At 41.8% G+C, this 17513-nt stretch overlaps 1 protein-coding gene across 5 annotated transcripts in view; it reads right to left on the bottom strand.

The window, feature by feature from the left end:
* atp11c (ATPase phospholipid transporting 11C) overlaps window positions 1–17513 on the bottom strand; it is a 41833-nt gene that overhangs the window by 10213 nt on the left and 14107 nt on the right. For all 5 annotated transcript variants that reach the window (XM_054597056.1, XM_054597058.1, XM_054597059.1 and 2 more), the window contains exons 3-21: window positions 15957–16046; window positions 11057–11137; window positions 9150–9257; window positions 8147–8275; window positions 7678–7766; window positions 7095–7145; window positions 6609–6673; window positions 6435–6516; window positions 6200–6350; window positions 5462–5659; window positions 4594–4764; window positions 3227–3438; window positions 2975–3046; window positions 2806–2879; window positions 2578–2681; window positions 2226–2407; window positions 877–1143; window positions 563–740; window positions 337–439 (exon numbers count right to left, since the gene is read on the bottom strand). In XM_054597056.1, the coding sequence (XP_054453031.1) occupies window positions 337–439; window positions 563–740; window positions 877–1143; window positions 2226–2407; window positions 2578–2681; window positions 2806–2879; window positions 2975–3046; window positions 3227–3438; window positions 4594–4764; window positions 5462–5659; window positions 6200–6350; window positions 6435–6516; window positions 6609–6673; window positions 7095–7145; window positions 7678–7766; window positions 8147–8275; window positions 9150–9257; window positions 11057–11137; window positions 15957–16046 (2407 nt within the window). The remainder of the gene's footprint in view (window positions 1–336; window positions 440–562; window positions 741–876; window positions 1144–2225; window positions 2408–2577; window positions 2682–2805; window positions 2880–2974; window positions 3047–3226; window positions 3439–4593; window positions 4765–5461; window positions 5660–6199; window positions 6351–6434; window positions 6517–6608; window positions 6674–7094; window positions 7146–7677; window positions 7767–8146; window positions 8276–9149; window positions 9258–11056; window positions 11138–15956; window positions 16047–17513) is intronic.

Genomic DNA, 17513 nt, shown 5'->3' with positions numbered 1-17513 from the left:
ACAACCATTCATGAGTTCCTCTTCTCGCTTTGTGTACATCTGTCAGTGTGTGACAGAGCGCTTGCACACTCTTGAATCGTGTAGGCTACTTAATTGACAACTTCGTCAGAGATTGCTATCGTTTAATTGCAGTTGTATTAATCTTGTAGGCTAGACCTACCTTCTATGCTGCCCTAGCCCAAAATGTTTTTTTTTGTTTTTTTTAAAATCATCCCTCATCCTTTTTTTCGTTCCTGGGATAACGGGATGCCCTTAAGTTCGAGCCGTGCACACTACCTTCACCAAAAAGTTACCCTTCCCTACATTTGGAACAGTTGAGAGAAGGACATTTCTTACCAATCCCAACATGAGCTTCCAAAATCATGCTGACATCATTGGCCCCATCTCCAATAGAAAGGGTGATTGGGCTGCCTTTAGAGTTCTTCACCATCTTAACGATCTAAAGATGGAGCGAGACAGAGGGAAGACAATTTCAAAAACCTGAAACCAAGTGTTCAACCTAAAAATAATTATTTTAATTAATGGATACATATTTCCCACATTTTAAGCCGATTGTTCTGACCTGTGCCTTTTGTAGAGGTGCCATGCGGCAGCAGAGCACAGATGTGCAGTTTTGACAAATCTGCAGGAACAGGTTCTTGTAGCGACTTGAGTTGGATTCAGAGGACGAGTTGAGCACCATCGATAGAGTGGCTCCATCTATGATAAAACCAAAGTCCTGGTTTGCTGAAGACCAGGACCTACAAAAGAGAACAGGGAAACAGATCTGAGTTTAATCATCAATAAGATTCAGATTGGTTAAATGATCACCCTAATACAAGAACAAAGTGTCATTAAAATGATCTTAATACAGATCATGCAAGTCAAGGTACCAACCTGGTGACGCCTGCCTTAACCGGTGGTGCATCCTTTACAGCTTTCTTATGGTATTCAAGCAGGAGCTCATGCAGTCGTTCCTCCCGCCTCCTCCCTCCATCCTCCAGAGTACGCACAGTAAGCTCCATAAGCTCTGTACTTCTCTGGAACAATCTACAAGCATAGCAGGTGGACTTTGCCGTCTCCATCTTGTCCCCCGTTAGGACCCAGACTTTCATACCTGCACCCTGCAGAGCCTCCATGGTCTCTGCTGCCTCCTCTTGAAGCCTGGGGGATAAGAAAAAAAGTAATGTGATAAATGAAAGATTATGACACCAACAGGAATATGTTCATTCGAACACTAGAATTAAAGATAAAAAGTCTTAATGCCACAAAACAAAGCTGCTGTTTTTCTGGTGCAAATGGGACTTAAATAAGAATGATTGTGTTGTGAGACAGACGTAGAAGGGACTTGGGGACATGTGCTCCCCAATATGACTATTCTCAACATAACCATGATCTCATTGTTTATACTAAATGTGCCAAATTCACATAAACAATCATCAATGGTTGGGGTGGGGTGGCACTTTAAAATGTTTTTTATATATGTATAAATTAGATGATGAAAAAATAAATAAGAGCAATAGTATAGATAAGGAGGATTCTTTTAAGATCAATATCCTTTTTCTCCAATAATCTGAGAAGAAAATAATTACACTCTGATGTAAATTCATTTACTATTTAGTATTTAAGATGAAATGCATTGATGCAAGCTGATTGTGTTAGTTAATGCATTTTCTAAATGCAATAGTTATTTTGGAACGTGGAAGAGAGTACCCAATGTCAACCACTAGATGGCGGTGTGAGCTTACATTAAATAGATCTGAATCAAGGGAACTTTTGGTTCTCACCATTTCTCAGGTGAATTTAGGTAAGCTAATTAATACCAGATAAAACACTACCAGGAATTTGGTGACATGTTGGAGGCAAAAAGCATGAGGCAGAAAACTGGTGCTGAAAAGCTGCTAGTGTAAAGTGTTGAGGTTGCATAAAAAGGAGATAAACATTATAAAAAGGAGGAATGAATTCAGTTCAGCAAGACACCAAAGAGGCGATTATAAAACACTGAGTAAGAACATGGCGTTTATGAAACATTTATTGCTGGCATCTGCTAACGTTTGCCCTCTCCTGTCAATTTTAGGTGTATTCTGAGATTTAGGGGCCCCTACAATTATTGGCACTGATCTTTAATGAGAGAGAGAGAGGAGAGGAAGGACAACAGCCGCATGCAAGATAACAAAAGACATTCGTCAACTGTAAATGTCAGCAGGTACATCTGAGAGAGTCTGTAATGTTGTGTGAGCACGCACCGATCTTCTACAGCAGTAGCTCCTATTAGACTCATGCCGGTCTCCACTTGGTTGTAAACAGCCATGAGCTTCTCCTCTCTGTCCTGCAGAGCCAATCTAGCTTCCCTCAATCCTGCATCTGCCTGGGCGTACTCCTCTGCACTGAGATATTTGTAGGCCACACACAGTGTCCGGTAGCCCTCCTGAACAGAGAGACAAACAGCAGGCGGTGTTACAACAAGAAGAAAATCATCTTTCTTGACGTCTTAACTATTCAAATAAACCCTGTCCAACCCTAGAATCATACAGTATATACTATTGAACATAACAGAAATTACTAGGACTTGATAGGGAATTTGCTTATGTCACCCACTGTCGCATTACGCTCCACATTCATGCGTATCCTTTCAACCTCCTCTTGTCTGACGCGAGGAAAGATGGAGGAGTCTGCTCCCTTACAGAAGAGCAATGTATCACCTGGAAATGAAAAAGAAAAAAAAAACATACATAAAGACACACAAACACACAGCATGGTGAGGGCTGAGGTCCAACATTAAATCATGGTCAATGCAATAAAACCTGACATTAATCCCAAGCTCACCTGATTTGGATCTGACTATTACACTCATTCGCCTTCTCACCGGGTCAAAGTTCAACACGTGAAGCAGTTCATACCTTTGGGAGGTACAAAGGAAATAGAAGCTGTAGCATAAATGCAAATAGAAAAACGGATACAACTAAAAACCTTGTTTGTGAAATGACTGACTTACATTTCAACATCATTGTTCCTGGTTCGAATTTTCATGTTTCTACTTTCCAGACCCAGAAATGTGAAGCCATACCTGCAGGTGGAGACAAATCATCTCAAATGAGCCACTTATGTACCCATGTAAATTCATGTAAACCATGTACGATTTACCAAATCCGTTATGTGATATTTATATTCAAACCACATGCTTGCTCTTTGAACTATTGTTAAAATGTCTGTTCATCGCCTTGAGTCATCACAGCCCATCTCTTACCTCATGGCACCCTTGACCAGAGCAACCTCATCGGGTGAGGAGGCGATAAAGCCTCTCTGCTCCTGCTGTGAATGGAGCACCTCTCCATCCAACCCGAAGCCGTCTACCTGGTCCATCGGTCCGTCCCCTTGGCCCTGACCCTGCTCTGTAGACTCCTTCACCTGGACTGTGTGGCACAGACATAGGGCACGCAGAAACAGCTCCTCCTTCTCCTGATGACACAACATGAACATGGCTTAATGCAGTAAAATAAGATGCAGTAACTTGTGTTAAAATGAATGTATAAACATTAAGATCTTCAATGAACAACCATTTTAAATTTAACACTTACACACATCCGAAAAATCATTAAGCTTTTATGGCACTTTTAGAACGCACTGATTCAATTTATTCAGCTTTAGAAATAATAAGTGTGTAATAGGTATATTTTAAAACCATTTTTTAAACCAGGCTACTTTACTTTTAAAAATGTATAGATACGACATTCATGGTAATGTTTTCAAGTGACTCTGCGACTACGTTCTAAATGGTTGTTAAAATGTCACAAAGTCTATTTTGATGTTATTTGCAGGAAATAAAATGGGACAGAAATTAAAATCCATATTCATAATGAAAAAATAATCAAAGTCTCAACATGTTTTTTTAGGATATTCTGATTGATTTTGACTGCAATAAGGTCACATCTCTGTGAAGAAAAATTGTTTTTGTACACATACACATTTCCAAACATTATATTTTAGTTTAATTTATCCATATTTAACATACTGTAATATTGTAAGCAAGTACTTTTCAAACTTATCTCTACAAAATATTGATCACTCTTAGAACCAGTTCATTGTAAATACGGCAATTACCCACACTTCTCTGCATTTTTTTCCTTCTGTTTTAACATTGCTTTTACTGCTTATTGTATATTAATATTTATATTTAACCTTTTACATGGCCTTTTGGGTGTGTTTTTATACAAGCCATTAGAGGTTTCTACCACACCCTCACATATACTTCATATTTCTTTCATGTGATTTGCATTTATGTGTGTAAAACTAATTTTAATAATTTACAGCCACAAATGGAGCCATATACAGTAGCTGGAGTTTAGATAAAGCCCTGAATTTACAACCACTTAATTGGCCTCTTATCAACATGCTTGTTAAAGTGCAACAGTGTGTAAAAGTGCTATGATGCGCTCATGTCAAGAGCAAACAGCCACTTTGCCCCCCCCTCCATGTTGAGTGCTTATGTTGACATGTCAAGGAGACTGTATGAGGCTGACCTGTGAAGTCTTTCTGAGCAGCGAGCTATGTAATGGCCATATGTTGCTGCATGTGTGACTTTTACAACAGATGGAGGGACACCACAACACCCACCCTGCCAGCTTTCTCCTGCACTTTGTTCACAGGTCCATCTGTGACACAGAAACCGTCCAACTCTGAGTTTGCGTCCCGGTACTTGTACTGGAAGCCGTCGATGCAGCACTCTATGAACTCCATGTTGTTCTGAGTGAGGGTGCCCGTCTTGTCTGTGAAGACATACTCCACCTGCAGGCAATGTGATAAAAATACATGACACTCTTCCAAACCAATAAAGATTCAGTTTCCCATCTAACAGGTTCCAACAATAAGATTAGGCAATTACTCCCAGAAAGAATTACACTGCATTAATCAGTTTAACGAAGCATCACCTTTAATTGAAGTAATCATCTGGCAAACCAAGTGTGACTGATCTATGGCAGCACTGTTTGAGTTAGAGGTGCCATAAAAACATGAGAAGTCAGGACAGCACGGCCAGTCTGGTGTTATTATGAGCAGCTCATATTTTATAGTTTCACTGTACCAATCAGTCTGGAGACCACATTTTAATGGACTCAACCTTATCTTCGTCATTAAGTATTAAAATGGAAGAAAAAAAAAAAAATCAATATTTTTGTAACTCTGGTTGTGAACTATAGAGGGAATAACATTGAAGCTTTTTTAATTTTGTAGCACTACATTCTGCCTATTAATGTATACGATTTGAGTGGTTTATGTGCCAAATGTTTTCCTTGAAATTTGGAATAATGTTTGTGTGACATACAGCTGACTTGTTCTTTCTAAACACTAAGTAGGTGTTAAGCACTACTTTTATACACACACCCAGTTTTAAAATGCTGAGTTTACAGAAAGGAATTCCTCAATGACATACATTACTGCCGTTTGAGTGTTGTTTCATTTCATTTTGACCATCTACCGGCCTCACCTGTCCCAGCTCCTCATTGAGATCTGATGTGTTGACCAGTGCTCCCTCCTTGATTTCAGGATCATAGAAGTCTTTGTCCCATGTGATGAAAAAGGATCCCAAAAACTTTTGCATCTCAACCGTCACATACATGGATACCGGAATGATGAAGTTGAAGAGCACCATGAAGGACAGGAAGTCAGTGAACATCTTTAGATACTGTTGAAAACAAAAATGAGAACACGGGCACATCTTTAAATGTATATCTTAACTTGACTACATCTTGAATAACACGCATCATGTGCTTAAGATGCCCTGGATTATCCAAACAACAGATGTGAAGACATGTTGGAAATCTTGTTCATAGTTCGAGAGCTAGGGAAGAAGTTTATCAGCCAATAAAATGGACAAGGTCACAATGTAGGTCTGCAGTGGCCATTTCACTGTGAGTTTTATAAGTGTGGATCAGAAGAGGTTAGTACATGTAAAACACTATGATACAATGAAACTGTGACCTCTCAAGTTACAACTAAAAGCTTTCCCTGGGTAAGTATTTACTACTTTGACAGAGCCCTTCTGGGTACAGTAACATTTATACAGAGTACTGATGCAATTCTACAAGACCTATTAGCTATTTTTCTCCCAGTGGTAATAAGTGTACGGCTTGGTTTAAACTGTTGTGGTGCCTGTGAGAAACTTAACTCACAGTTCATTGTTTTGACAACAAAGACAGGCAGTTTTGCTTAAACAAGTACTCACCAGATTGGTTTCCTTCTCTCTCTGGGTTTTCTCATTGTACCAAGGTGAATCCTGTCCGGGCTTGTTCTGCCATACATACTTGAGTGTAGTGCACACTAGGGCCTTGCTCACCAATATGCAAAGGTAAACAAGAAGGAAGGCATTGATAGACCTGAAAAATAAGAAAATAAGTTAATGAGTACCAAATGTACGTGACATACTTTTAAGTTGTTTAAGTCATTTCTTCTGAACTTACTTCTCCACAGCAGAGCGTTTCTGAGACTTGCCCTGGTAGTTGAGAGCCATCTTTGTCTCCATGCCAGTGTAAACTGCAACACCTTGAGAAAGAGAAGGAGAGGAAGAAGAAGGATTGGCTTTCTAGCTATATTCAATAAAATCTTGCAATAAAGTCAATTTCATTTTGTCTCACCAAGGACTCTCTGAGTGTTCTTCAAAGTTGCCCCTTTCAGCAGGAGGTTTTCTGGGCCCAAAGACCTGCACAATCACATCAGTAGATCAAAAAGTTACAGGAGCTGTGCAAACCACAAACCCTTCTATTCTCTAAATGGAAACCTGGCAGGCAAGCTGGCCTCCACTCTAAAATACGCAGTGACAATACACAGTACGACTGCAGTCTGCGCTTACACCGGTTTCAGTGTTCTTGAGAAGGACATTGGCATTTGTTTATATGGCCATTACAAAGGAGTCAATGATAAATGCCTGTGGGAGTGCTTTGGAAGCAGTGGCTGAAGTCATGCCAGACTGTTTTAATTTTAATGCTTGTCTGCAATGAAAAATCAATGGAATAATGATTTGTTGGTGATACAAAGGGGAACAAATGAGTGCTTAAGCAACTGTGTTTTGATTTTGCTCTCACTTAAAGTGGGCTGAGGTGGTGGTGCATGAGTGCTCTCACCTCACTGCCGGCTCCTGATCGGTTTTGTAGATGTGCATTCGGCCGACAAACCTGGAACACAATTACATACAGACTTATATTATTTAATCTGTTAATACTGAACTTTGAACTTAAGGTACACAAACTTATGCAGAGTTCATTTACGTTAGAAGTACTCAGGTGCAGAGGTTTAGGAGCAAGCTAATTAGTGGTAGTTAGCCAGCAGCTTGCTGTCAGTTTTATTGACTATGGATAGCAAACATTTGGCACCATGGCTTACTGAGCCCTAGCACGTCTTAAACACCATTCTGATGTCTGGCTAACTGACAATGTTCCCTCCCCTTGCCCCAAGGGGGAGCTAAAGGCGGTCTGTTGACTCAGCTGAGATCCCTACAATAGAATAAGAATCACCTCTCTGCTGGGCAGACTGAAGATTGAACGCACACCAAGGCTTGCCAAAATCTCTCCACTTAACAATGTACATGTTAATATTAGAGTCATTTAGGACATTCTCAACTGGCATTGAGGGAATCCATTGCCCAACAAACACAAACAAGACATGCTGGTGTTGTAAATCTGTTGGGGCCACATGATGAGTGCCTACTTGTAAAGGTCAGGCTGTGGCTGTTCACACTCGATGGTGGCGTTGAGAATTTCCAGATCCTTCTCTGTGTCTGGCACTGTGTAATGTGTCTGGACAAGTGGAAAAAAGAGAGAGAGAGAGAGAGAGAGAGAGAGAGAGAGAGAGAGAGAGAGAGAGAGAGAGAGAGAGAGAGAGAGAGAGAGAGAGAGAGAGAGAGCATAAGCACATTTTTCTGAGGAACTACACAAGAAAGAAACTTAGACTCTTAAATTCAAGATAACTTCTGTATTTTTGAAAAACAACTTCCCAATTTCCATCTGCTAATAAGCATAACATTTATAAAAACATAAAGTATAACTATAGTTAATATCACTTAATGGAAACAATTTTTAAGTTTACTCTTCTAAGTCAACAATTTGGTGAAAATACTTCTACAATCTAGCCATAATGTGTTATGAAAAAAAGTGGAAAGCAGAGCGGCCCATCTTACTTTATGGTTCGACTCTCCATCCAGACTTGCTGTGGTAACGAAACATGTGTCGTCATCTCGGCTGGACTGCAGCAGTATTAAATCACAGGGAAAGGTCTCATCTTCCTTCACCTCCAAAACATCTCCAACCTGATCAAAGAAAAACAACCAAACACAACTTACAAAGACTTTTCAGTTTGCTTTCTCCCTCTTCTTAGGCCCCAGATCAGTAGGATTTGGCAAAGGATGAGTGACAGCAGTTTAAACAATCACAGCTTTGCCACTAGGTAGCAGAATTACTCAAAAATAAACTTACATCGCCGCCAATTTCCTTTCAACTTGTTGTGACTAATTTATTAGCAAACAACTGCCTACTTAAAGATAAAGCATAAACAGAGCAACATGAGCGTCCATGAGTCCGACCAATGATCAATATTCACCCTCCTTTTAGCTCTGGTTTGGTCAGCTAACATCTGGAGAAAAAAAAAAACCTGACTCTTTGGCTTGCTAAATGTTTATTTTAGCTGTTGTCCATTTAGCACCAGGAGGTAGCCTACATTGAACTTGTGTGAGCTCCTGTTCAGGAAACAGCTGTGCAAAGTTTCAAACAAAGCAACAATGTTTTGGTTTTGACAGCTGGACGTAGATTCTCAGTGGTGTCAGCAGCACTTGCAGGCCTTTAAAATAACCAGGAGTCATTTTATTTCACTATACACATAAATATATAGTGTTTATATATTGTTTAATGCATGTTTAACTTTTGAACAGCCATACATTTTTGCAAACACTGTTGCCTAGAGCAACAGATAAGAATGCATTGGAGAGAACTAACCTGCATACAACACCCTGAATAAATGAATTACCATCACACCCATGTTTGAACATCTAATCAGTTCAGCAAACAGAACATTTTCTCCCCTGTGCATATATTCCAAACACAGTCATGACAAGCTGCCAGCAGCTTCTTAGTGGCCCTGTCTCTAAGGAAATATTTATTCCAGTGAATGTGGCTGCTGAGAGGTACCTTGATCTTCTCACTCTCCTTCCGTTTTCTCCGGCCTTGCTCCAGCACCGTCACTGGGTACTTATTCACCTCATTGTCAGCCTTGTGCCGCAGCCAGTCCTCGTAGCCCTGCGTCAACATATCAAAATCAGAATTTAGTTATTTGCTTGATAAAAAAAAAAGGAAAAAAAAGGAAAAAACTTTTGTCTCTAGTGGACAGGACATTGACATCAGCATATACTATCAAACAATAAAGGTTTGACAGGACCTCTCACCAAGAGAAGAGGGTAAGACACAAAGAAACTATACTATATAACTATATAAGAAATAATACTGACTCGGGTTAAAAAATAAAATAAATCCTGGGGCTGCAGCGGCATAAGGCACAAAGTCAAGTGTAGATTTCATAAGTACTGTAAGAACCCCCTTAAAAGAAAGTCAAGTTGTTAACTTTGTTAAGGTCAACGACTTGACTTGTTTTTCATGAGAAAAATAAGCAGTCAACGCCATTGCTTATCAGCATATTGGTATTTTGCAAGCTAAGTTTTAGTATTTTCAAAACGATTTTGGAACAGTGGGGGACCATCATTTCAAGGCCCACAGGGGGGGTGGGGGACATGTTAAGCATTGAAAAAGACATAGGCCTATATTACCGAACACTTCATTAGTCTGACACCCAGGCGAGAAACAGTTGTTTGTTCCTCACAGCGAGCTTTCTCTCCCTCTCTTTAAAACCACCGAAAACAAGCAGGCTAACAAACCGAACTAAGAAACCGTTTTCTGTCTAGCGACCTCCTCTATTCTGTTTCAGTACTGTGAACAGCGCAACACCTACAAGAACCCTCTGCACACATCAAATAGTGCTGTCCATTATTCAGAAACTTTTGTGAAGGGTGAAGGGTAAATGTCAAATTGCATGCAGCAGTTTGTGGAAGTGGGTGATGGTGACCAATATTATTTAGCTTGTTTGAAGCACAAATTTGAGAAAACACATACAATTTAGGATTTTTTTAATTATCATATTCTATCAGGCTTTAAAAAAAAAGTTTGCCTGGCTGCCGCCCTCCTGGTTTCAGTAAGACAAATTTGCAAATTGATAGATATGTGCATAATAATGAGGCAAATACTTAGAGTAACATCTAAGCCATTTTATATCATGAAGGCATTTTTAATGGAAAAAAAACTTAGAAATATATAAATTGATGAACAGTGATGAGTTTTTAGGGGTTTAATCAATGCCAGCAGAGGAACGTTAAGATAGTGATAGACATGGAGAGATGGTGCAGAGATGCAGAGGGTAGAGAGGGAAACCAGAGTGCGTGCCAAGGGGGAGCTGGAGCCAGAAAGCAGAATTACCAGTAAAGGTGATAGGAGGAGAGAGAAAGTCTGGTTGAGTGATGCATAGAACAGATGCCAGGCGGATGAAAGGGGGAGAGGAGAGGCATTCCACAGATGGTCAGTTGAACTGTACAGTTCACCTATGCCTGACTAATAGAGTCGGGCGGACCGCCTCGGTGTCCCACTTCAAAGCCTGGCTGAAGGCAGTCCAGCGCTATCAGTGCGTCCCATGTATTTTTGTAAGGAAGCACACCCACTATTGTTCATTTCAAAGCCCCAGTAGGTGACAAACTAAAAAGCCAGTGCTAGAACAATACATCTAAAGACTGGACGGGGAAGCAACAGAGTCGAAGAAATAGACCCTACCCTTGATCCTTTCTATCTCTGAGTTAGACTCTCTCTCGCTCTCTCCGTTCGCTCACATTCCCAGAGAGACGATTTAGTTTGAAGGCAGGGGGACTCATTATGTTATATGGAGAGAGAGGAAGGGTATGGTGCAATGAGGAGCATTATGAAGAAATGACATGGTAATTGAAATCACAATAACAATGTCTATTATCAACACTTAACAGCATCGGGCAGTGTCTTACCTGCTTGATAGCGGTTACTGTAATCACAAAAAATAAGGGTAGGCCGCTGGTGACTGGGCTGGTGGGGGTGTCCACTATCACCTATTGGGTGGGAAAAAAAACAATTTTACTTCAGAGAAATGTAATGTTAACTCTTAACCATAAACTAAATAGCTCTGCATTAAATACTTGACACGACTACAAAGTGTCACTGCAGCGTGTGTGTTTGTGGTTACGGAGGGAGGAGTATGTGGTAATGGTATAGAGGAAGGGGCAAACCCTCTACATGCAGGGTGTAGTCCATTTCTGTGAGGCAATTCTAGTATCACCCAAATGTGTTCATCGCTAGGAAACAAGGAAGACATTTACATTTTAGAATGAAGCGAGCAAGGTTCTGGACCGAATAACTTTTAATCAAGTGGGCCAGGGGCAGAGTGCTTAATCTGCAGGCATGCCAGCACTTCTGTGTCTCTGCCAAGGCAGGAGAGAGGGCCAACGAGAAAGCTGTGCTGTATTTACCTTACCTGCCCCATCTGTGCATGAGGGACTCTAACAGTACGATTTGTGTTTCATTTTTTGTGAGTATTTTGAATAAGTACGTGACCAGTGATCAGGTAATCCTAAATGATCAGTTTATGAGCAGCACATGACCAAAGGCTTCCAGCTAAAGCTCCATCGCACAAATGGCCTTGTGTGTTTCTTAAAACCATCATAAGATGGATTTGCCCCTTGCTTTTCTGATCCTGCAGAATGCAGCCTGGTCTCCCCCTGAGCCAGGGTGCGTATTGCAGCACGCACATCACAACACCTCCAGCTCGTTGGTATTCTAACCAGGAGCATAACAAGCTGTCAGATAGACATCAGTTCAAGGAAGAGCAGGAGATGTGTTTTGAAGCAGTCTCCGGTGATTAACTCAACCTTGTGTGGACTAAGAAGGAAAAACAAAAACCTGCCGCTCAGTAATCACGGACAGCCACATTCAGTACCCATACCTACTCACGCACACACATACATAGGAAGTACAAAGCAAGTAATCTACCATCCCACCCAGGCTTTACTGTTACTACAATTAACTTGAGGACTAATCAATCACAAAGCAGAGATGGACTAGTGCACATTCAGAGGACAGTCTGCACTATATTTGCAGAGGTTGGCGATTCCAGTAAGACAGAAGCAAAAGTAATGTTTCTGCCGCAGTAGCCTCAGGTGTAGAGAGCCAGAGGTGAGAGTGCTCGATGCTTCAAAAGAAATGTGTGTGTGTGTGTGTGTGTGTGTGTGTGTGTGTGTGTGTGTGTGTGTGTGTGTGTGTGTGTGTGTGTGTGTGTGTGTGTGTGTGTGTGTGTGTGTGTGTGTGTGTGTACATGAGGATGGTAGATGGGGCTCTGTGTTAAAGACTCTTTACACCTTGCACATTGCTACAGGCTGTGTCGCGAGTGGAAAATTGATTTCTTCCTGACAACAGATTGGTTTACCCGGGTCATTCCAGCCCTTCACTGTTTGTCATGACCTGATCCTCAGAGGAGAACCCTTCCTTAAGTACGAATGTGATAAACATTGGGGAAAGGTGATAGAGCACTTTTCTTTTTTGACTCTCATGACTGGATTGAAGAACAGCTGATCACGGAGAGCAAAAAGGCTCCAGCAGGAAGGACTGAGGACGGCCTGCCCCTCTGATGCAGCAGCCAGATGGCCAAACCTGACAAAGGCAACTTTCAGCATGAATGTTGCTTGATTAAGATCTATCTTTGGTGCTTTTATGACAATTTTCGATGGCAACTGTACAATAGAGGACTATAAAAAGAGATAAAGGATGGTGTCTTTTTTAGTATCAGTTCATAAACAGTGATCCTAAAAAAGCGCTGTCTTACATCTCACACTAAAATACAGTGTGACATCACACTTCCCAGCTTCACAGACCTAACTGTATCAAGGACAGTCATCAAGTTTGGAACAGGGTGAAAACTACTCTCTAATGCGTCAATAGTATCATTGACGCATTGAAAATACTGCAACAGCAACCTCCTGAGAAAACTAAAACCCACAGAAAACCTCCAGCTACTGTACTTCTGCCAAACAACGCACGATTCTCCCGGAGCTTGTCGTTCACTGTTTAACTGCACTGATTCACAACAATCCCCACCAAACTTCCAGATGGCCAAATACCTTTTCCTCCTCTGCACCAAATGCAAAGCCACAACATCTCAGCAGTAGGAGTGTGAACTGTGTGCTGCTGCTGATGTGCTGGTGTGATATCACGGCTGCAGAGCGGAGCGGCACAAAGCCCTTCATCTGAGCCGGGGAAGTGTGTCAGAGTGAGCGACAGACAGCGGGTCCCCGAGGTCCCGGGGCAGCGCTGTGGGCCCCCGCGTCCTCCTACCCCTTTGCCCTTTTGTTCCACCTCTCTCTCTCTCTCACGCTCTTTCTCTCTCTCGCTCTCCTTTTCTATCGTCCTCTCTCATCACCGTTTCTCTTACTCGTTTACTGCGCTCTATTCTCACTCGATCAAATTCAAGCAAAGACATGCGGAGGCTATTTATAGCAGAGTGGTGCTTTTTTATCAGCCTGTGTCTATTTGTGGCACTGAGAAGTACAGAGGGCTTCCTGGCTGCTGACGTCAGCAGTGCAGCGCTGCAGAGAGACGGGTGGAATGAGAGAGGGAAAGGGAGAAACAACGACAGAAAGAAAGAAAGAGAACAAATGACAGGGAGAGACTAAAAGAAGGGTGGGACGGACTTTCGACGATGCATGACATTTAGTTGTTGGTAGAACATTTGCATGAAGGCTCTCAGGGGAAGTGAGAAGGTTTATTTCTGTCTGTGAGATGTGAGAACAAAATGAGCGCACGCCGACGCTGCGTACCTGTTTCTCTCTCATCTGCTCTCTCTGATATAATAGCAGGCTGTATGGGGAAAAAAACTGAGTGGTTGGGATAAGGAGCCCCTCAAGAGACTCTGGATTAGTGGAGAAACGCCAACCACGCTGCAGCTTGGGTAAACACCGTCAGCAAACCCAGGACACCCACTGAGTCATACAACCACACTCACAAACACACACACACATACATACATACATACATACATACAATGTATTCACACACAAACTGCACTGCACTGCACACATTACACACTGATAATCCTTGCGTGTTTTTGTAGGAGTGATGCAAACGTGCTTGGTGGTTTACTCCCACATAAGTGTACTGCATTCACTCATGATCATTTCACACATTCGCTCACAACTGTACAAAAATCCAAGACCTTTACCCATTAGCTGAGGATGATGTACAGTCAAAGCAAACAAACTGGAACATAAAGGCTGTTAACTGTACATACATGTGGAAAAATAGGGTCTGGAGGAAAATATAAACTCGGAAATTGATCTGCTTTTGACTTGATTGATGGAATTACTGTGCGACAGCAGATATTTCTCAGTTTAGTACAGTGCTGGACCTCTGGGAGCAGTCACTGTGAGCTCATTCAGTCAGTATGCGACTAGATAGAGCACATCCCTCCTGACCAGACCCAACGGCAGCACCTGTTTACACTAGAGGGCTGTTTGTCTCCATAGTTTGGGTTACTGCTAACAGGAGAGAGCTTAGTTTCCATCTCCACGGATTAGAGGAAGGGACAGAGATGATAGAAGTGAAAGTGCAGATGCATGCAACTAATCTTTTTTTTTTTTTTTTTGTTCCATACACAAATCAACAACTGACAGATCCCAAAGAAGAGTGAGGAGAGCACACTTAAGAGCACAGAGCAAGGGAATAAGGATGCCAGTCAGAGCATTTTGGTCAGCACTCTTGTCCAGCTCTCAGTCAGTCAGCTACTCATGAGGATACACACAACACAAGCTAACTATGACAGACATACAAACCTTGAATTTGGAAAAGCCTTATAAGAACAAAATAAATCAGGTATAAACAACTTTTGTTTTCTGAGAATCAAAGCAAAGATAATAAAAAGAATATATGCAGTAAAAAATAATTTCTATTATCCATACAAATTTGGGAGAGCCAAAAACTATGATTTTTTTTTTCTAGAGAGTGAATGTTAAAAATGAAAAAAGAAATACAACTTTTATTACAGATTTACCTTTGAACCTAGCAATCTAATTGTAGAGGAATTCAGTATTGACATGTTAGATAAAAATGCAATCTACATGCTCCTGAGTCCTGGTACTAATAGCCCATTAAAAACCCATTAACTGGTTAACACATGATCTCACAGATCTGGAATAATAGAGTCAAATGTTCGAAGAGTTGAGTTCCATAAAGACTACCTTACGATTTAAGATGGATACTTCTTAAGATAGATAAACCTTTGTAACAACTTACTTATCAAATGTAAATGCAACACAACACAAACTAGGTGAGATCATTGTCTGGTTGTGTGTGAGTGTGTCTTTTTATATAGATCCTTTTATACAGTTTTTCCCCTTGATTCAGTCATAGCTTTGTTCATACAGTACCATGGCATTATATCCTTCCTCAAATCATATCTGTCTTAAAAGGCCATGTAAGACAGTAGAACTGCAGAATGTTAAATGATTTATAAGCTGCTATGATGAACACTGTTTCTCAGTCATGCTCATCTTCGGTTTCACACCTGCCGTGGCCACATGCAAATGGCTACACTTTCTCACAGTCCTCCTCACACAGGGGACTAAAAGGTCGCGCAGGTCCACTGAACAAAGGTTGTGAAGATAAGGTGGATGAGACACATTAACCCACTGAGATTGATCATCAACAGGCTTTAACCTGCTTCAACAAATGGTTGTCTGAAAAGGTAACGGGTGTGCACGCACGTCACAGGCCCTCAACACACATCAACTTGTTACACAACACCACAGTCACCGACACGGATGACATCTATAAAGTTGCTATTCAACAATGATAAACAAACACACTGACAAAACTTCCCCTTACCTGTACCAGGAAAATGATAAGGAAGTAGAAATTGGCAATTCTTCTAAACTGCTCAAACAGGTTCTTTGGTAGAAAGTTCCAAACAGTATACTGTGGGAGGAAAGAGAAGAAAAATAAACATGCATGTAGGTCACAGAGAAATAAAATAGGTATTACAGCTTGTGGATTGCTTTTTGCCGCTCTTTTATGAATAATTTTCCCATTCAGGCATGGTGTTTTTCAACAGAATTTAGGGAGGTTAACAAAAAGCTTGGCAAGGGGAGAGAGATTAGAGGCATTCAGTATTCACAGACTCTCGCATATGTGCATTCTGTCTGAGCTGTGGAAAGGGGAGAGGAAAGGCAACTTCAATAGCTCGGGGTCTCTGTTCTTTGTACTGCCTATAGGGAGAAGGCCCTTCGGGGACCACAGGTACTCCATTGATTCAGATTAGCGATTTATCACTTTTATTTGGCTACCCATTGAACCTATCATGTTGGTGACTATTCCTGTGCGTTTTATTCTTTTATAAGTGGCCATGACTGCTGATACCATCGGAGCCGAAGCAACACTTTTATCTGCTTAAATCCCCTGAGAGACGGCTCGACAATACCCTGCTGGTAACTTGGTGCCACAATCCAAAGTGCCTGGTGGAAAAACACAAGTGCATGCACTTACACGTGCACTCGCAGTGAAACAGCATTAAGGCACTGTTTATGAAAGGGGAATGTCTGCATGGGGAGTGTGTTGAAATGCAGCGGCAGCAGAATGGCCCATCTCATTTTGCCGGACAGAATAAGAGAGTGAAAGTAATGAGAAAAAGGGGGCGGTAGCGGCGAGGGTGGTGGTGCAGTAGCAACGAGGGGCAAGAGAGAGGAGAGGCGGAGAGTGGTCATTGCAGAGTGCAAAAAAGCAACAGGATGATGGAGAGCAGAGGCATGGAGGAGCATAAACACTACAGCCGGGGTAATTAAAGGCTGTTTACCCTGACAAACTGGCAGGAGCAAATTGATTGGCCCATCTTTACTGGGACCCTCTGCACCACTATAAATCCCGCTGCCGTCTCACTCTCACACCGATTCCCTCTCCTCATCACTTTCTTCATATCCATAAGCGAGCCAGCCAGAGCCAGCCTGAGCCTGCCGCTGACACCGAGGACTGAGGGGTTAGGTTTGGGTGAGGGGGTGAAGGGGAGTGCGGTCTATCAGAGCTCAGAGGGAAACGACCGAGATTGCCCACCATGCTAGTGCATTAATAGCCGCCATGTATTTCACTGCCACAGCCGGCGCTTCCCTGACAAACAAATAATCGCCTTCCGTCGAGAGCGAAGAGAAGCATGTGGAGAGGCAGTGGGAGGAGGAAGAAAGAGAGGAAGACACAGGAATGCTCAGGAGTTCGTTCCAAGTGTTAGATAAGAGAAGAAAAATGCTTGAAGGCAGGTGAAACAGAATGCACAGAGGAGCTGGGAAACAAACAGAGCTATATGAATTTCATCCTGTCTAAGGCAAGACTGGGCGTGTGTGTGTGTGTGTGTGTGTGTGTGTGTGTGTGTGTGTGTGTGTGTGTGTGTGTGTGTGT

The sequence above is a fragment of the Anoplopoma fimbria genome, chromosome 4 (assembly GCF_027596085.1).
Source record: "Anoplopoma fimbria isolate UVic2021 breed Golden Eagle Sablefish chromosome 4, Afim_UVic_2022, whole genome shotgun sequence".
NCBI classification, from domain to species: domain Eukaryota; kingdom Metazoa; phylum Chordata; class Actinopteri; order Perciformes; family Anoplopomatidae; genus Anoplopoma; species Anoplopoma fimbria.
The sequence above is the reverse complement of the archived record's forward strand: the minus strand, read 5'-3'. Positions and strand labels throughout refer to the sequence as shown.